The 17,463-nt window shown below is 38.6% G+C and overlaps 1 protein-coding gene across 6 annotated transcripts; it reads left to right on the top strand.

The window, feature by feature from the left end:
- The first annotated feature begins 769 nt into the window (after positions 1–769).
- On the top strand, positions 770–17,416 carry LOC107815243 (uncharacterized). Of its 6 annotated transcripts, none has more exons than XM_075243875.1 (8): positions 770–1,018; positions 1,109–1,267; positions 1,802–1,859; positions 1,972–2,027; positions 12,627–12,689; positions 12,778–12,846; positions 16,241–16,346; positions 16,748–17,416. In XM_075243875.1, the coding sequence occupies exons 1-8, from the start codon at positions 959–961 to the stop codon at positions 16,783–16,785; spliced, it is 609 nt and encodes a 202-aa protein (XP_075099976.1). In that variant the 5' UTR covers positions 770–958; the 3' UTR covers positions 16,786–17,416. The 6 variants fall into 6 exon arrangements, with proteins under 6 accessions (XP_075099976.1, XP_075099977.1, XP_016496289.1 ...); XM_075243876.1 differs by having other exon boundaries at positions 16,743–17,416; XM_016640801.2 differs by lacking the exon at positions 16,748–17,416 and having other exon boundaries at positions 772–1,018; positions 1,109–1,261; positions 16,241–16,602.
- Positions 17,417–17,463: the final 47 nt, after the last annotated feature.

Here is a 17,463-nt window from a genome sequence, read left to right as displayed (position 1 = left end):
CACAACATTTAAGCCAACCAAACATAAGAAAAACACGCCCAAAAGCTCAAGAGCTTTTCGGTCTTTTTTTGATATTTTCATTGCTTTGTTTGTTCTTTCTCTTAGGCAGTGAAAAAAGAGAGGGTTAGAACTTATGCGACGTGAATCTGAATTAATAGAAAATCAAAAGGAAGAAGAAGAAAGGGTATTCAATAATAGTTTATTTGGTAATAGTCTGGAAAAGACATGGATCCTATCGGGATAAAATACACTTGAGAATTAAATATATTAAAAGGCATAGTTAAAAGGTCAATACCTCTACTCCCCCGGAGTAACGTAAGGTTTACACTCCCACTTGTGAGATTCCTATGGGTTATTATTGTTATTGTTGTATTTAAAAAATTAATACCAAAAATATAAATAAATCACCGGATATCAGTAAATATGACATGAGATCTTTTTAAGAGTACGTTGTTCTGTTCAAATTGTTAGTGAGCATGGAAGACATTTATTCTAAAATTTATCCAAATATATTTTCACAGTTCTAGTTGTTTTTAGCTAAATAAAAGTACATTGGATGGTAAAAAGTGGAATGAAAAATATACTTCCCCGTCTTAATTTCTTAAGCTTTGACTCGGCACAAATCTTAAAAAAGAAAGAAATACTTGGAAACTTATAGAAATTTATGTGATTTTAAATTTCATTAAGAATAAAATAGGAAGATTAAAAATTAAATTATTTTTAAAAACTAAATAAAAAGATACAAATACAACACATACTAACTTTTCGATGACACAATTATTGATTCCTTTTGTACATCAAGTATCAATTTAGTGATTGATTGAGAATATTGGGAGATTGAAATTGGAAAAGAAAGGGGGAAAACACAGTTACCTGTAAAGGGGAAGCAGCTCAGATATTGCTAATACTTCACCCAACTTGGCGGTGTAACTTTGTAGTGCGACAACTGAACTTGATAATGGCGGACGAAGATTTACCACCTGCTATAAGGTTGATGAGTTTTGTCTCCGAAGAACAGGTAAACCGTAAACCCTTGCTCCCATTTCCTCTCTTCACACGGGTTTCTTCCGCCATTAGTTGTTTCCTTCAAACGTGCGTTTTTTCGTAGTTGGAAGAAGCCAAGAGAACTCGGGGTGCTCGGGTCGAGGACGGAACTGCTCAGAGAGATCGCCCACTTTATGAGGCCCGACAAAACTCAATAAACTCCCTTCTGCTTGTCACTTATTGTTTCTCTATCTCCTTCCCATCTAGTTACTGGGCGGTTTGTGTAAATTCTTCAAAATACACTATAAAGATTGACAACAATGTGCATGTACCTTCAGGATACTTACAAACACTTGTATCAAATATCCTAGTATCAATTAGTGGCGCAGCCAGTAATTTCTATAAAGGAATTCGAAAAGATATTAGAATCTCATAGTTTGAATTCAAACTTATGACCTGAAGCAACTTTTTGAACCCACTTTATCACTACACTAAAAATTTCCCTTATGTCAAGGGGATCCGACAGTTCATATAAGATCAAATCTTTTTTATTTTATATTTTACACGACAATATAATTTTTCGACCAAGGGAATTCAATAGAACATTACTGGAATTGTGTTGTCAAAGCAATAATTTTGGAAATTAGTACCTTCTATTATTCTAAGTGACATTATTTTTCCTTTCATTGATTATCCTTTCCAGTTTCAATCTTTTGTGTTAAGGTAGCTGTGGTCCATATGTTTATGCTCTCTGGTATATATGTTCTTCAAATATCAAACTCTCCAGCTTGAGTTATATTTTTCATTGAAACCGCAGATTTTGAAGGAAAACAAGGACAGGAAAGATGCTGAATTTAATGAGCGATTTAAACACCGTGAGTAATTAAGGACCCTTTTCCTTTTTTGTTTCTTGTGGGTTACTCATTTTGGTGCTTGTGCTATTAATTTACAATTGCTTGGAAATGTATCTCTTTAATGTTCTTGTAGGACCACCTAAAGCCTTGGATGATGACGAGACCGAGTTCCTTGATAAGCTTGAAATGGTTAGATGTTGCTTAAGGTCTTTATGTTTGTTTGAGATACAACTAATAGATAATCTATACATGCTTTGTCATTGCCATGATGCCATGTCCACGTTATTTAAGCTACTTATGCTTAGTCTTTGCCGTCATTTCTTCACATTTGATGGGGAACATTCTACCTTTTGCTTTAAGGACTCATCTAATTTGAGATTGGATGCTTATATGAGCAGTGGGAGCTTAGTGAATGACTATCTCAAAATTCAGCTTCTTATATCAACTTAAAGTTCCTTTGTTCTCTTCCAAGCGACAAGCCCTCTGATCGCGGAGTTTAAACTTACAGTTATTTTATGCATAATGATTCATGATTTATAATTCGTTGATTGTAGTAGTATATATGGATGTTACAATGGATGTGCGGGTCATACAAAATTAGAAATACTTTCATATGACAGAAGATACAAGAACTACTTAGAGGATAAAACAAGACAAGTTTGCTTGAGATGTATAACATTCATGCTTGTAGTCTAGGGTGGACTAGTGTCACGACCCAATTTAGGATCGTGACTGGCGCTTAGGAGCAAGTGCTCCCAAGTAAGCCTTATCGGTATTTTACAGACAAACGAACAGAGTTTCTCCTGTTTTTGGACTATCCAAAATTTTTTTTGTCTCATAAATAAATAACAACCAATCAATATTCACCTAAATCAGTCACAATCTTCATCAACTAACCACAAATGAGTTTCCACCAATATTATCAACATTATCAACATAACAAAACCAAAGCCAACTCTATAAATACGGAAAGAAAGTGTAATACTAGTAACTAGGCCATATTAACAAATGAATACTCACGACACTAATAAGATAACGCTGGAGCAACTCTAAGAGTTCAAAAGACAAGACTATAGCAAATTCGCCCACGCAAACGAGTGCGGGGATCACCAAGAACTATCAACCTGTGCGCTCTACTTTACGAATTACTCGCCAGCGTCAACTGCTGTCTTTGTAACAAAAATAGGGACAAGTCAGAAAACATACTTGTATAATAATAATCAAAACTATGATAAAAATAAAATGCCCTCTCAAATCTATAAATATAATCAGTCTATTCATGGGTTTCCTATAACAAAAATCAATATAACAAATCGGTAATAATCTCATAACATATACTCCATCTGTTCCAATTTATGTGAACTTGTTTGACTGGGCACAAAGTTTAAGAAAAAAATGAAGACTTTTGGAATTTGTGGTCCTAAACAAGTTAAAAAGGGGCCTAGAGTATTTGTGTGGTTATAAAAGCTTCTCATTAAGGGTAGAATTGTAAGTTTAAGCTAAATCGTTTCCAAATTTAGAAAGAGTTCATTCTTTTTGGAACGGACCAAAAAGGAAATAGGTTCACATAAACTGGAACGGAGGGAGTATGTCATAGCAAATCTTTATGTTTGGGAGGTTTGCAAGAAAGGATCATGTAATCTGTATTACTATGTGGACTCCTTTGTAATAGGAGTCAAATATAGCTGTAGGTCCCTACTCGAGGGAAAAACTATTACTATATGCTAGTTACCTTCCCACTAGCAAGAGCTATAATTGTAACTAGTAATCTGTAAATACAAGGTGCACCAGGTCTAACGAACCTGCCGTTAGCTATGAGATCCTTCAAAGTCTTCTCCCATTTATACTTTTCTTTGTAAACAATAAATATTCAGTGTTTGCACCTATAGACCTCTTGACGTTGCTCTTATCCTAGTTTCAGACTCCTTACTATTTTTTGATGCCAACATTGAGACATGCTAGGTTATGACTTATGATTTTGATTTTTATCCTACTTAGCCTCTATTTTTGCGGAGATCTATATTCATCTACCATTTTCCAGAGGGTAAGAAAAAGAAAGTTCAGTTGAATAGAATAGACCCAAATACCTGTGCCTTAAAACCTAAGATGCTCTCAGGCACTACTCCCGAGGCATCTCTGTACCATGAATCCTAGGATTTTATCACCACCCACAGATAGCCACCCCCACCGCGACCAAAACCCAGAAAAATCTCTGACGGACAGCCTGCCACGCGCCCACACGCGTGGCCCACTTCCGGCGACCTTTATGCCACGGGCCGGCACGTGAGGAAATTTCCGGCCAGATCTCGTCTGGTCGCCTTCAGACAGCCTCTTCACGAGGCTATTCCGAGCCTACCCATCTAACTTTCTCCAAAATCCGACGACTTTCACTATTTTCCGGCGATGGGGGAGGTTTTTTCCGATCAAATTTCAAATCTTCTTCTTCAGTCAACCTTTTAGAAATGATGGACTCTACAGAGAGAAACTCCTACTTATCTCTAGAATCTGGAAAACTGGAAAAAGTGTCTTTTATCAAAGCTGTCTCTTGGTCAACCCTAGAACTTGAGGGAAGATGTCATCGAAAGCTCGACGTAGGGCAGAAACCGCACTTCTCGCTGTCTGAGGAGCACACTCTCAGGCGCAAGGGTTTCTTGAAATCTTGTCTGATTGAATTTTTCTCCAAATGGGTTGGTTCTCTAGAGGCTGTTAGGAATTGGGCAGCAGATGCATGGAATGTCAATGACGAGCTGAAAATAACGCAACTGGGGGATACGCAATATCTCTTTCGATTTCTCGACGAGTCTCAAGCTTCAGAAATTTTTGTTAGAGGAAACATATGGTTTGATGGGAACTTTTTACATCTAGACAAATGGGTGGAGCATGATGGGTGTCTTGACCATTGTTTCACCGGCGAAACATTGGTGGTCAACATGGTGGGTCTCCCGGTGCATCTTTGGTGCCTTGACCTCTTCAAGAAGATTGGGAAAATCTGTGGGGGCTTTCTTGATGTCATTTGAAGCCTACATGATCTATTGCGAGTGAGGATTGTGGTGAGGAAATGAGGCAGAATCCCTGTCTCCACTGTGATGGAAGATGGCTACTTGAGTTATAGGGTGTGGTTGAACCCTGAATTTCGCCCTATCTTTATGCCTGTGATAGTGGCGGAAGAAAAGGGAAGGTCAAATAGAAGGGAGGGCATGGGAAACCAGTCTCTGAGGGGAGGGGAGGGCTCACCGGATCAGTGGTCTAAGCCAGAATCAGATGTTAGATCTAGAAGAGACGAGAGGTTTGAATTTGGGAGAAGAAGACAAAATTTCAACAGGAGGGAAAGACGTGAATGGGTTAGTGATGCGGGCCGGAAAGGTAGAATGGGCCTGTCATCTTCTAATTATCCTAGGGCTAGGCAAGTTTTCAGCAAGTATAGGCCCGGGCCTCCTTACATGGCCCCAATAACTTTTCCCAATTCTATTAGAATTGATCCTAAGGGGCCCAGATTATTTCAAGCTGCGTCTGTTAAGGCTCCTAAGCATATGGGAACAGTCGTTCTTCCTTCTTCTGCCAATGGTGCTACACACAGTGGCATTTCTGCACCGAGCTCTAGTGACCTTCGCCCTTCTTCGATGGCCGCTGCTTCAGGGATGGCACCGGCTATAGATGGTGCTGTTATTCCACGACCTCCCGCCTCTGATGGACTCAGCTCCATCACCCCCTCACCTGCTCCTGGGCTTAGTTGTGTTGAGGCTACACTTCAAGCTTCTTCTTCTTCTTTTGGGAAGATCGTTGAGCATGCCCCATCTGATGTTAGTGCCGGACCAGTATCTCCAGTTAAGATGCCGCCAAGGGCTCCATGCTCTCCTCCTTCCTGCTACCCTACTGGTGTTCTTGGTCATTCATGTAGCAGCGGGGTGCTAATTTCAGAGATTGATACCCCTCAAGGAAATGGCGAGATCCTTTCGGCACCTAAAGTTCCTATTGCTAGCAATGCTATGGTCTTGTATTCCTCCGGTAGGGGCAAGGAAAGGGTTCATATAGAAGACGCCTGTCCAATTTCGTCACGGATTGGAGGAGGGGATATGTCTTTCTGGATGGAGGATAAACTATTAAACTTTGGGAAGTTTCTTGGTGTTTCTTTTGAAGGGAAGGAAGATAGGGTGTTAGAACTGTTGAGGGAGATTGAACAACAATCTTGTTATGATGGTGCAGGGAGGGAGTTGGGTCAAGGTGTTAAGCAAAATAATTTAGGGGATATAGTGGTGTACCAGAGAAGGGACCGGGTATGTGATAGGGAAGAAGGGAGCTCGGTTAGAGGGGGTGGGGAGAAGGGGGATATTGTTTCTTATGGAAGTTAAGATTCTTTCATGGAATGCAAGGGGGATGAATGACCTAAACAAAAGGGCCATCATCAAAGTGGGAGTTAGAGAGTGGGGTGCTAACCTAGTTTGCTTTCAGGAGACAAAAATGGAAGTTTTGTCGGATATGATTGTGAGGAGTGTCTGGGGTGGTAGTTGGGTAAAATATGACTGGGTTCCAGTAGTGGGAAGTGCCGGGGGCATTCTTCTAATGTGGGATGATAGAAGTTTGGAGGTAAAGGAGATTAAGAAGGGAGTTTTTTCTTTAGCAGCTCTTGTCAAAGATAGAGTGAGTGGGGTGGAGTGGGGATTTGGGGGAGTGTACGGACCGGTATGAGAAGGGTCCAAGAGTGTTTTTCTGGGAGGAACTGGCCAATATGATGGGGGGATGGGATATTCCATGGGTTCTGGGGGGAGACTTTAACACTATTAGATTCTCGGAGGAGAGATTATGGTGTAGTATGATTTTGAGGGCCATCGAGGAGTTTTCTGACTTCATCAATAATCACTTTCTCATTGATCTTCCTCTGTCACGGGAAAGGTTTACTTGGGCCAGGGCGGAGGATTCCAACTCAAGGTCTAGACTTGATAGATTTCTTATATCGCCCTCCTGGGATGAGCTGGTGCCGAATGTGATGCAGATTCCTTTACCTAGGCTGACTTTGGATCATTTGCCTATCTTGCTCGATGGATGCAGAGGGAAGGGGTGCGTGCTCCCTTCCGATTCGAGAACATGTGGTTGAAGGTGCCAGGATTTGGTGACAAGGTGAAAGAATGGTGGACAAGCTACGGGGTATCAGGGACACCTTCATTCCGTCTTTCGAAGAAACTTAAATTGCTCAAGGAAGATATTATTAGGTGGAATAAGGAGGTTTTTGGGAGGGTAGAGGTTAAAATGAGGGAGCTTATGCATGAATTGGGGGATCTAGAGAGAGGGGAAGGGGCGGGGGAGTTAGATGAATCTGAGAAAGAGAGATTGGGGGAGGTTAAGAGGGAATAGTCGAGTTAGCAATAGCTCAAGAGACTAGTTGGCGGCAAAAATCGAGGGTGCTATGGTTAAAGGAAAGGGATTCGAATACCAAAATTTTCCCACAGGGTGGCGGTTGCAAATTGAAGGAGAAACTTCATAGAGTCCTTAGTTACGGATGGGGTGAGGATTGAGGGAGAGGAGGAGGTAAAAGGGGCAATAATGGGGTTTTATGAGAACTTATACAAAGAGGAAGTTAGTTGGAGGCCGACTTTGGGGGGAATAAAGTTCAACCACATAAGGGAGGGAGACAGTGAGTGGCTAGAAAGGGCTTTCAAGGAGGAGGAGGTGCACAAGGCTGTGTCGAGTTGTGCTGGTGATAAGGCCCCCGGCCTTCTTCCAGCTCTGTTGGGACACCATCAAGGGGGAGTTGATGGAAGCCATTGAATACTTTCATGTGAATGGTATTTTCGAGAGAAGTATCAATGCTTCTTTTATTACTATTGTGCCTAAGAAAGAAGGTGCATCTTCTATCAGTGATTACAGGCCTATTAGTCTTGTGGGGAGCATTTACAAGATTATTTCTAAACTGCTTTCCAATAGACTCAAGAAGGTTCTTGATGTGTTTGTTTCGTCCTCCCAGAATGCGTTTGTGGAAGGTAGGCAGATCCTGGATGCCGCTTTGGTGGAAAATGAACTTGTAGACTCCAGAAGGAAAAATAGAGATCCCGGCTTACTATGCAAGTTAGACCTTGAGAAGGCTTTCGATCATGTCAATTGGGAGTTCCTGGATTTTATTATGATGCGAATTGGGTTTGGGGTAAGATGGAGGGGATGGATCAAGTTCTGCATTTCCTCAGTCAGATTCTCTGTCTTGGTTAATGGTAGCCCGTGTGGTTTCTTTAGCAGCTCTTGCGGGCCTCAGGCAAGGAGACCCCTTATCCCCCATGCTATTCATTCTAGTGATGGATGCTTTGAGTAAAATGATGGATCGAGCGGCGGGCGGAGGCTTCTTGAGAGGATTCTCAGCTCTGATCGGGGTGCCTAGTGCCCGAAGAGTCTCTCATTTGCTTTTTGCGGATGACACCCTAGTTTTCTGTGATGCCGATATGGATTAGTTGACCTACCTGAAGCAGGTCCTGCAGTGGTTTCAGATAGTATTAGGTCTCAAAATCAACCTCGGCAAGTGTGAGATTTTCTCGGTGGGTGAGGTTGTTAACATCGATACTTTGTCTTATGTTCTCAAATGTAAGGTGGGCTCCCTTCCCATTACTTACCTGGGTTTCCCATTGGGCGCTTCGTATAAAGATACTACGATTTGGAATCCAGTGATCGAAAGGGTTGAAAAAAGATTAGCAGGCTGGCAGAAACGGTACTTGTCAAAAGGCGGAAAGGAAGTGCTCATTAAAAGCACTTTATCGAGTATGCCCACCTATTACTTGTCCCTGTTGCAAGCTCCTGTGAGCATCACAGAAAAACTGGAGCGGCTTCAAAGGAATTTTCTTTGGGATGCAGCGGATGGAACTAGAAAGTATCATCTAGTGAATTGGCAAACAGTCACTTCCCCAAAGAAGTGAGGTGGACTTGGTGTAAAAGATCTTAGGGTATTCAACAGAGCTTTGTTGGGGAAATGGCTGTGGAGATTCGGGGTAGAAGAGCATGCTCTATGGAGGGAGGTCACAGTAGAAAAGTACGAGTCCACGGGAGGGGGTTGGAGGACCAAGGCAATCACAACATCTTTCGGGTGTGGCATGTGGAGGAGCATCATGAAGAATTGGGAATCCTTCAGTGGCAACATCTCTTATAAGTGGGAGATGGAGGGAGATGGAAGGAGAATCAGCTTTTGGAATCATAGGTGGTGTGGAGAGGATACTCTGAGGGTCTCCTTTCCCCACGTCTTCAGAGTTTCAAACCAGAAGGAATTGATGGTCCAACAGATTCGTAAGGAGCATGTATGGGGGTAGTATGAGACCTCTCATTTAGAAGGAACATGCAAGATTGGGAGATTGCGGAGCTCCAAGATTTATTGACACTGCTATATGGGCAAGACAGGCCTCAGCCATCTTGTGATTCTTGGAGATAGGGTTTGTATGGCGATGGTCTGTTCACCGTAAAGTCCTTTTACCAGATTATGATGGTGAGAGAGGAGGCCTCTTTTCCATACTCCTCGATCTAGATTCCTAAGGCGCCCACGAAGGTGTGCTTTTTTGCATGGCTAGCGGCGAGGGGAGTGATTTTGACTGCTGAGAATTTGCGAAAGAGGGGAATTACACTTGTTAGTTGGTGCTATATGTGTAAAAGCTCAGGGGAAGAAGTTGATCATCTTTTGTTGCATTGCCCTGTGTCCTCGGCTTTGTGGAGGGCGATCCTGAACCTTTTTGGTGTTCAATGGGTGATGCCAAGCATTGTAAAGGAAATGCTATATAGCTGGGCCGGTTTTCGTAGAAGAAGAAAGCAAAAGGCGTGGAAGTTCACCCCGTTAGCTCTCATGTGGATAGTTTGGGGGGAGAGAAATAGGCGAGCTTTTGAGGGGATTGAGTCTCCTTTTTCACATCTTAAGAATAGTCTTTTATCGCTTTTTGGTGCACTCATATAGCCCCTATTTGTATAGAAGATTGGGCGTCTTTTGTAGAGAATCATGTTCTAATAAATTCTCTACTTTTTGGTATACTTTTTGTATACGGAAGTTCTCTCCCTTTTGTTTAATACAATTTACCTTATCAAAAAAACAATAAATATTTACATGAAAGCATTTTAAGTACAAGGCATTTAATTTCTTGTCAAATCATGTAATCCAATTTCGGTAACGATAATCATATCTCAAGTAATAGTAAAACATGTTTAGTAATAGTGAGAATATTTCAAATAACTGAACCTCTCAAGTAAACTATTCAATACCATATCAAGTAAAGGACTTGTCCCACATGCAATTTCAAATATTTGGTAACACATTTTATTTTCAAAATAATGTATAAACCATGCAGGTTATGTAAACACAAATTGCGGTAAGATTACTACTCATCGTACTCGTGTCGAAATACCAAACTCGTCGCCACGAGCGATCTGTACGAATTTCTTCAATCAATATATAATCACATCAATATCGATCTCGTTTTAATTTCTCTGTTTAAGCTATTTCATAGCTAAATTTAGATGCCAAATCCTCAGATTTTTATGTTCTATCATCAATTCGCTGAGTTATATTTATCCATGCTCTGAGTAATTCAACTAGTCTATAATCTATCAATTTCAACTTACTCGTATATTTGTTCTTCAATTTTCTTTTACCCAAATTATGCCAACTATGTGTATAGATCTTAGATCATATAGGAATATAGGATCACTATCGACAATACTTTCTTTCGTACCTAACAAAATTATATACAACCAGATGATAATCTTAAGCAACTGAAGTAAGAAAGTTTATCCTTTGAATTAAGTTTGTTTCTATGTCTGTTCCCATATTTAATTCATACTACTACATACAAAGGCATTATGAATTTGAATTGTTTCAAAAAAAAAAATCAACGTTACAAAGTGTCTTCAGGCACTCATGATTCTTCCACAAAGTGCTATGAGTTAAGAGAAGCATTGCTTAATCTTTTCTTGCTTCTAATTATATTAGTCAATCTCACTATATTAACTCAAATTATTAAATTTATATACTCTGATATTAGTAAAACAAAATATATTAATACTATATTACCTATTTTTCAAAGTTTGGTTCCAGCCTCTTTCTTCTTCTCTTCATTGCATTTTTGTTTTTCCCTTTTTCTATAGCTTCTGTTGCAGCAGCTTAGCCTTGCTTTCCCTTCCACCAAATCCCCTTTTTTTTCTTCTTTTCGTTCAATGGGCTTTTGCCCCTTTTATTAACTGATTAGGTTTTCCTTTTCTTTTTGTTTTTGTTTCTTTTTTTTTTTAGTGATGTTAAAAGACCAACATACCCTAACTTAAATATGGGTCATTACAACTAGCTTGCTGAAAAAGTGCATAGCCATGTTCTAGAGCTGCAAAATGCGCCGGTCCTTATTTGTGATGCTATCATGATTACATATGTTAAAAGGGAACGAGGTGAACCTGAAATCACATGGAGGGAAATTGTCCTTAAAGATGTAGAATCTCTTGGAACCCAAGCGAACTTAATGAAGAACAAAACATGACAGAGGTAAAAGGTTCTTATAGGTGATATTAATAGATAGGATTAAAGCCTGGTTTTGTCGGTACACATACCTAAAGTCCAGTGTTTACTCGGAGTCTTTTTAGTTTGTTTAGAAATTTGAATGTCAGCATGAGTTGTTCAGGAAATCTAGTGATAAGGACCCTAAGCTGTCTTAAATTACAAATTATTGAGTATTCGAATGAAACAAGTCCAAAATGGGATGGGTGAATATGGATGATTCATATAGACGAACACAACTAGTTCGGTATTAAGGTGTAATTTCTGTTGTAGTAGTAGCGTATATCCTGTCATGTTTACTGTATCCTAGTGTAGAAGATGCTCACAGTAAGTACATTAGGTGTGCGTTGAGCTTTTAGGCATATCATGGAGTTGGTGATGATTTTAGTTTATTATTATGCACTTATCACCTCTGCTGCATTAAGGTTGAATCATGTGGCATCCTAATCTTTTAGAAAGTATTTCTTGCTCGGAAGCCTAAATGCAACTATTCAAGCTGGAATATCATAAATATTACAATTGCTCTAGATTTTTTATTAAAATGTTAATTTGTGCTTTGTCTAATCTCTCAGTTCTATTAGTCTATACCTGCTAATGGAGCAGTATATATATGTGTGAATGGGCTCCAGCATAGTTTAGTTCTTAATGCTTCACTATACCTTTTTAATCAAGCTTTCAAGATATGTTTTGCGTAGCGGCATGACCCTCCTCCCTATGTGGGGAGGGGGCTCAACTTGTGAGGTTCCTCAGCTTTCAGATTGGCATGAAATGCTGGATGACCCAGCCCGGCTTGACTTGAACAAGATCGTCATGGCAGGAGTTTGGATTTCTTCAGCTTCTTATTTTGTTGCTTTTTATGACATTTGCCATTTAGTGTAGTGTTGTGAAGTTATTCAATTCTATGTGCTGTAGTATATATGGAAATTTGGTTTTACTTATATGAATATATTTATTCCAATCTCTTATTTGTTTATTAGTTTAGGAAAACCTTATTTAGTGTACTCTTGATGCTCTTGTGCGATAATACATGGACGGTGAGCTCCACTGTTTATTTTGCAATGGAAAGGCCAGTTCTCGAGAAGTTGGTATTGGGCTGAGTTAATTTGCATTAGAAGAAGATAAAAGATATAACCTTTTGATGCTCTCTAACTCGTTGATCTCTTCTCTGCTCAATGCATTTGCTTATGCGTACAAATTGATGTCTGTCTGTCTCCTCTGTGTATGAACATAACATGGACATATTTATGCACACATCATATATTTGATACTTTTTGCTTAACTCTTTGATTGTTTAGTCAAGGAGAGATTATGAGAAGCAAGTGGCTGATGAAGAAGCTGAGCAGCTGCGAAGTTTTCAAGTAATTTAGTGTCATTGTTCAACGTCATTGCCTAGAAGTTTGCTTTATGGCCTATGAAGAATGCTGATCTTACTCTTGGGTTTTTTAGGCTGCTGTTGCTGCACAGTCAACCATTGTACAGGAAATCAAGGAGATGCCTCCTGTTCCGAAAGTCCAGGTTAGTCTCAATAGCTGGATCTGCCTTGAGAAAAGCACTGTATTTTTGGTGTTCATGGCTTTTTGTTTCTTAGCCACTGCTTTATCAGCATCTCGCCCGATGTTGGAAATTGTCTGCCTTTACTTCTGCTGTGTGGCCGCATATTTATATGAGATGGCTTTATATGGTCAAATGATATTACATGTGTGATGCACTAATACCAAAATGGTTCTTGGCCTTTAGTCTAAGATATATTGGCAAGTTACCTCTTTTTAATGATTTCATACACGTCTCTCTAAAATGAATACCTGTACTTCATAGCACTAAACTTTCAGATAAACGTTGAAAAATTGCAAAGCTAGGTAGTCAGGCTGGCGTTTCGTTTCACTTAAAGGGTGCTTCAGTGCATGTCTCGTCATCCATGGGTTCTGTAGAGCATCACTAGATATAGTTGGCAAGGTAAAAAGAAAAAGAAAATTGTAGATTTACTACTACACTAGAAAGCTAGTTACTATATCTTAATTAGAAAGTTACTGCATATTTGCATCTGAATCATAAATTTAAATGGTTTTTGAACTTGAAGGAGGTGATTTTTTACTTTCTATATTCACTTTTTCGTATAATTATAAAGTACTACTTGTTATATTCACTTAATTGTGGTGTTTTTGTTAATCCAATGTTGATATCATTTAGTTTGTGTTTTTATTTGTTTTTTTTTCATGCATTACATGTATATTTAAAAGAAAAAAAAAATTCATTAGCCTTTCTTTGTTGAAGTCCCCGCTTTAATTGGGCTCTGCACTTACAGCCCCATTAGACCTTTGGGCTTTCCTATGTTTTCCCCTTAGGCAACAGAGGAGGTGTCTGGATTTGTACCAATTACGTATCTAAAGAGAAAAGGTGGAGAACGTCCAATTGTGCTTCAAATTTCCGGATTTGTACCAATTACGTATCTAAAGAGAAAACACGGAGAACGTCCAATTGTGCTTCAAATTCTTAATACTCCATAATTCCCCTCCTTTGTTCAGCTCCTTTTCTGTACCACAATCATCTATAACTTGGTTGATTTTTTTTTTTGGCCTCCATGGTTATTCTATTTTCTTTTTCTTATTCATTCTTTTCTCTCTCTTGTTTTTATGTTCATGATTTGGCTTAAATGGTCAAAATCAAGAAGTAACAATGATTCATTGGGTTTCAGGAAGGATGTTGCTAAAAAATTAATTTGCTGGCACAGATGCAGAAAGTAGTATCTGATTACCTTTGTTCGTAATATAAAATAGTAAAGTTAAGAGGCTTAGGAAAAAAGTCAAAATCCCAGGATGAAAGGCAAGCAATTTCTTTTTAAAGATGGAAATCTTGTGACTATACTAGTTGGTACCAGTGATAAAGTGATGCCGTCTGCACCACACAACAAAACCACCTTAACAAAAAAGTTGAAGAAATCAAAACAATTGCAGGCGATTAAGCTGGTTAATCAGTGAAAAGAAGAAGAATTGTTGGCTTGGAACTAGGAGGAAAGAAGAATAACATGCTGCAACAGCTAATTTACTAGCAAAAACTTGAGAAGCCTGTGAACGAACTATTCAAGATTCAATTAATTAAATTTAGAAGCTAAAACTTAAGCTTTGCAGCTTTGCTATCAATAGGTTTTAGCAAGCGTATGCAATGCAACCCTATCAGGCCTCACCCATAATATCAAATGGCAATGAAGATCCCTAAACAATTGAAAAGCTGCAATCTTATATTTGGAGAGTAATTTAGGTCTATTAAGTTCCAAGATGGAATTTTACTTATCCAATTATTGAGGGACTTCTGATGCTCTCTGTTTATATAGTATTCTTTCTATTCGTCTTAGCAGGGGCGACTCAACAAACTTGGTGGCCTAAAGCCAAAAATATTAAAAGGCCCTTAACTTCTTTCATAAAAACATAAACTTGTGAGACAAAAAAAATCTATATGACTTGGGTCTAGTGGTAAGGGCGCAACACATTATGTGCGGGTTAAGCGCTCGTCGCAGTTTTAAATTTTTCCGAAGATAAAAACATGGTATTTAAGTGAAAAAGAATAGATGAATGGGTCCATTATATACCGAGGTTCGAACTTTGCGCGACTTGCCCTCGAAGATTTATTAGTTTAAAAATATGAGAGACAAGATAACTTGCTTTGTGATGTATGGATCAATTAAATATGACAAAAATAAATAGCTAATTCAGAGAAACTGAGTTGAAGTTGAAAATTAAAATCGTCATGAACATATAAAAGAAGAGTGTAAATAGAGGAAGAAAACTAGAATTGATAAGAAGCTAAATACACTATGAGTATTTAATTTAACGAGAGAGAATTTATCGTTATTTACTCACTCACCCATCAACCTCAATCAAATAAAAAAAATACTAAAATTTGAAAGTATTATTAATAATAATTACATAAAATTATATATAGCATAATATTAATACAATGCTTATTTTTGGGGCCTTAATATTTGGTGGCCTAAGACAATGGCTTCACTTGCCTTACCTTAGAGCCGCACCTGTGTCTTAGTAGAATTTCTTGTATTACGAAGAGTTGCCATTGACCACCGAAACCAAAGGAAGGGAGCACAGTGAATATCTCTTGTTCCAGCCTTTTCATGATCCAACTGAGTCAGTGTTAGCACTTGGTAGGCATGAATTGGAGATCAAACCCGTTTTTCCTTCCCTTTCCTTTTTTTTCTTCTTTTGTTGTACATCACCTTTCTGATATATGGACTAAACAGATCATTTATTGATAGCGTAAAGTTGATTTACATTTGATTCACCTTCTCGGGGCTCCTGTCTCATTCTCTTTACTCTTGTTGCATGTTTCTGTTCATCTCTTCCTTCACATTCTCTTGTATCTAATCCTGCATCTAGTTCTCAGTTTACATATTATGTGCTTACAGCTCTTTCTCGATTAAATGTTTTTGTTTAGTGCTAAAGCAAGCTTCGTTAAGCTGTCAACTTTTGCAAACAGGAATTTTTGCTTTTCTAATGAGGCTTTACCTAAATTCCTAAAGTTGCCTTTTTCTATCAATTTTAGATGAATGGTTGGTTTTGCTGCATATTTCTATATTTCACATTCTCCTTTTGGACATAAGTTCCTGTTTAATACGATAAACAAATGGACTTCTGTGTCATTCTACTCTCTCTAACTGTGCCATTCTACAAGGGAAAGGGGACTACTGTTACATGACCAATTTGGGATGATAATTGGCATTGAATTCTGTGTGGTGTATATCAGTATCGTTAAGAAACAATATTTGGCAAGACGCAAGTCACGTGTTACTAGTTTCCTTAATGAAAATGGAGGATAAAACTTATAAATCCCTATTTTGGTATATGTGTCTGGCCCTGGTCGCGGTATCTTTTGGTTTTCATTGGATTGTTGGTTGATGCAGGAACCGACATTAATTAGGAGGAAGAGTCGTCCACCTAATCCATTGGGAACGATTATCAAAGTCAAGCCACAAGCAAAGAAAGCAAAGATGGATCCAGAAACTTCAGGTGATTCTTTAACAGCTATCAAAGTGTCTAATGATGATAACAAACAGCCTTCATCAGATATTCATAATGTATCCAAATATGAGACAGAAGAATCCCAGAGATTTGTGAAAGGACCTATTGCCGATAATGAAAACCGTGAACCAGTTACAATAGGTGGTTTGGTTTCCTATAGTGATGAAAGTGATGATGATTGATTGTGTCATCTTGATATGTTAATTATAATTTGCGTTAGTTTAATCAAATTTCCAGTTTCTCATCATCTATGGATGATATGTTCTTGCTTTTCCGTTCCATCAAGTTGATTGGTTTCATTAACATTCTCTCCTTGATAGCCCTATGGCTTAATGTTGTCTTTTCTTTTCCTTTTCTTCAGTTTTCTAATTGAATCCCTTGCAGGACAGCTGGGGATTTGGCTCTCTGTCTTAATAGTTTGACATGATTGGTTGATGGAGAATCAAAAGTAGATTTGTATATGAATCACGAAGTATTTCTAAATTTATTCAGAAGTAATTACAAGATCATGCGCCTTTTCTGGTTGTAACAGAAATAGGTATAACTGGCAGGTCAAGCCTATGCTTGAAATTAACAGCTAGCAATAACGTAAAAGAGATGCAAGAAGACAATCTTTCGTCTCTCTTAAGGGAATCGAATGATTATGTTGGTACGAAGCTTGTTATTAAGGAGGAATTCTTGAAAAAAATGTACAAGAAGAATGGAAATAATTAAAATGCAAAAAAGAAGTAAGAAGCATGCAGAAAAGAGAACATGAGTTTAGTAGTATGGTTTTAAATAGTGTTGTCATACTCGGTTAGGTTTTTGCTTTTTTGGAGTAGGGATGAAGCCAATGAGTTAGGTTAGGATTTTGTACTCTTCTTAGAACATAACAAATGTACCATTGTAATTATCCAAAATTTTGGGTTGTTAAGGCTGTGCTGCTGTAGGAAATGGCCAATTAAATAGCTGGACACCGGCCACGTAGTTGCTCTGTCCTATTTTTCTTGGGGATAGACTTTAAACTCCGTTTATTTTTTGTGAAAATACTTTCATTCGATCTAATATAATTTGATTAACTAGAACTCCCTCTGTTGAGTTACGTTTCTCCAACAAACATAGTGTG

The sequence above is a fragment of the Nicotiana tabacum genome, chromosome 22, assembly GCF_000715075.1.
Source record: "Nicotiana tabacum cultivar K326 chromosome 22, ASM71507v2, whole genome shotgun sequence".
NCBI classification, from domain to species: Eukaryota; Viridiplantae; Streptophyta; class Magnoliopsida; order Solanales; family Solanaceae; genus Nicotiana; species Nicotiana tabacum.
This window is presented reverse-complemented; position numbering and strand designations above follow the sequence as displayed.

Coding starts and splice junctions, on each gene's coding strand:
- LOC107815243 (XM_075243874.1), top strand. CDS start 959: ATGGCGGACGAAGATTTACCACCTGCTATAAGGTTGATGAGTTTTGTC. Junction 1,268..1,801: donor CTAGTTACTGGGCGGTTTGT/GTAAATTCTTCA, acceptor TTGAAACCGCAG/ATTTTGAAGGAAAACAAGGA. Junction 1,860..1,971: donor TAATGAGCGATTTAAACACC/GTGAGTAATTAA, acceptor ATGTTCTTGTAG/GACCACCTAAAGCCTTGGAT.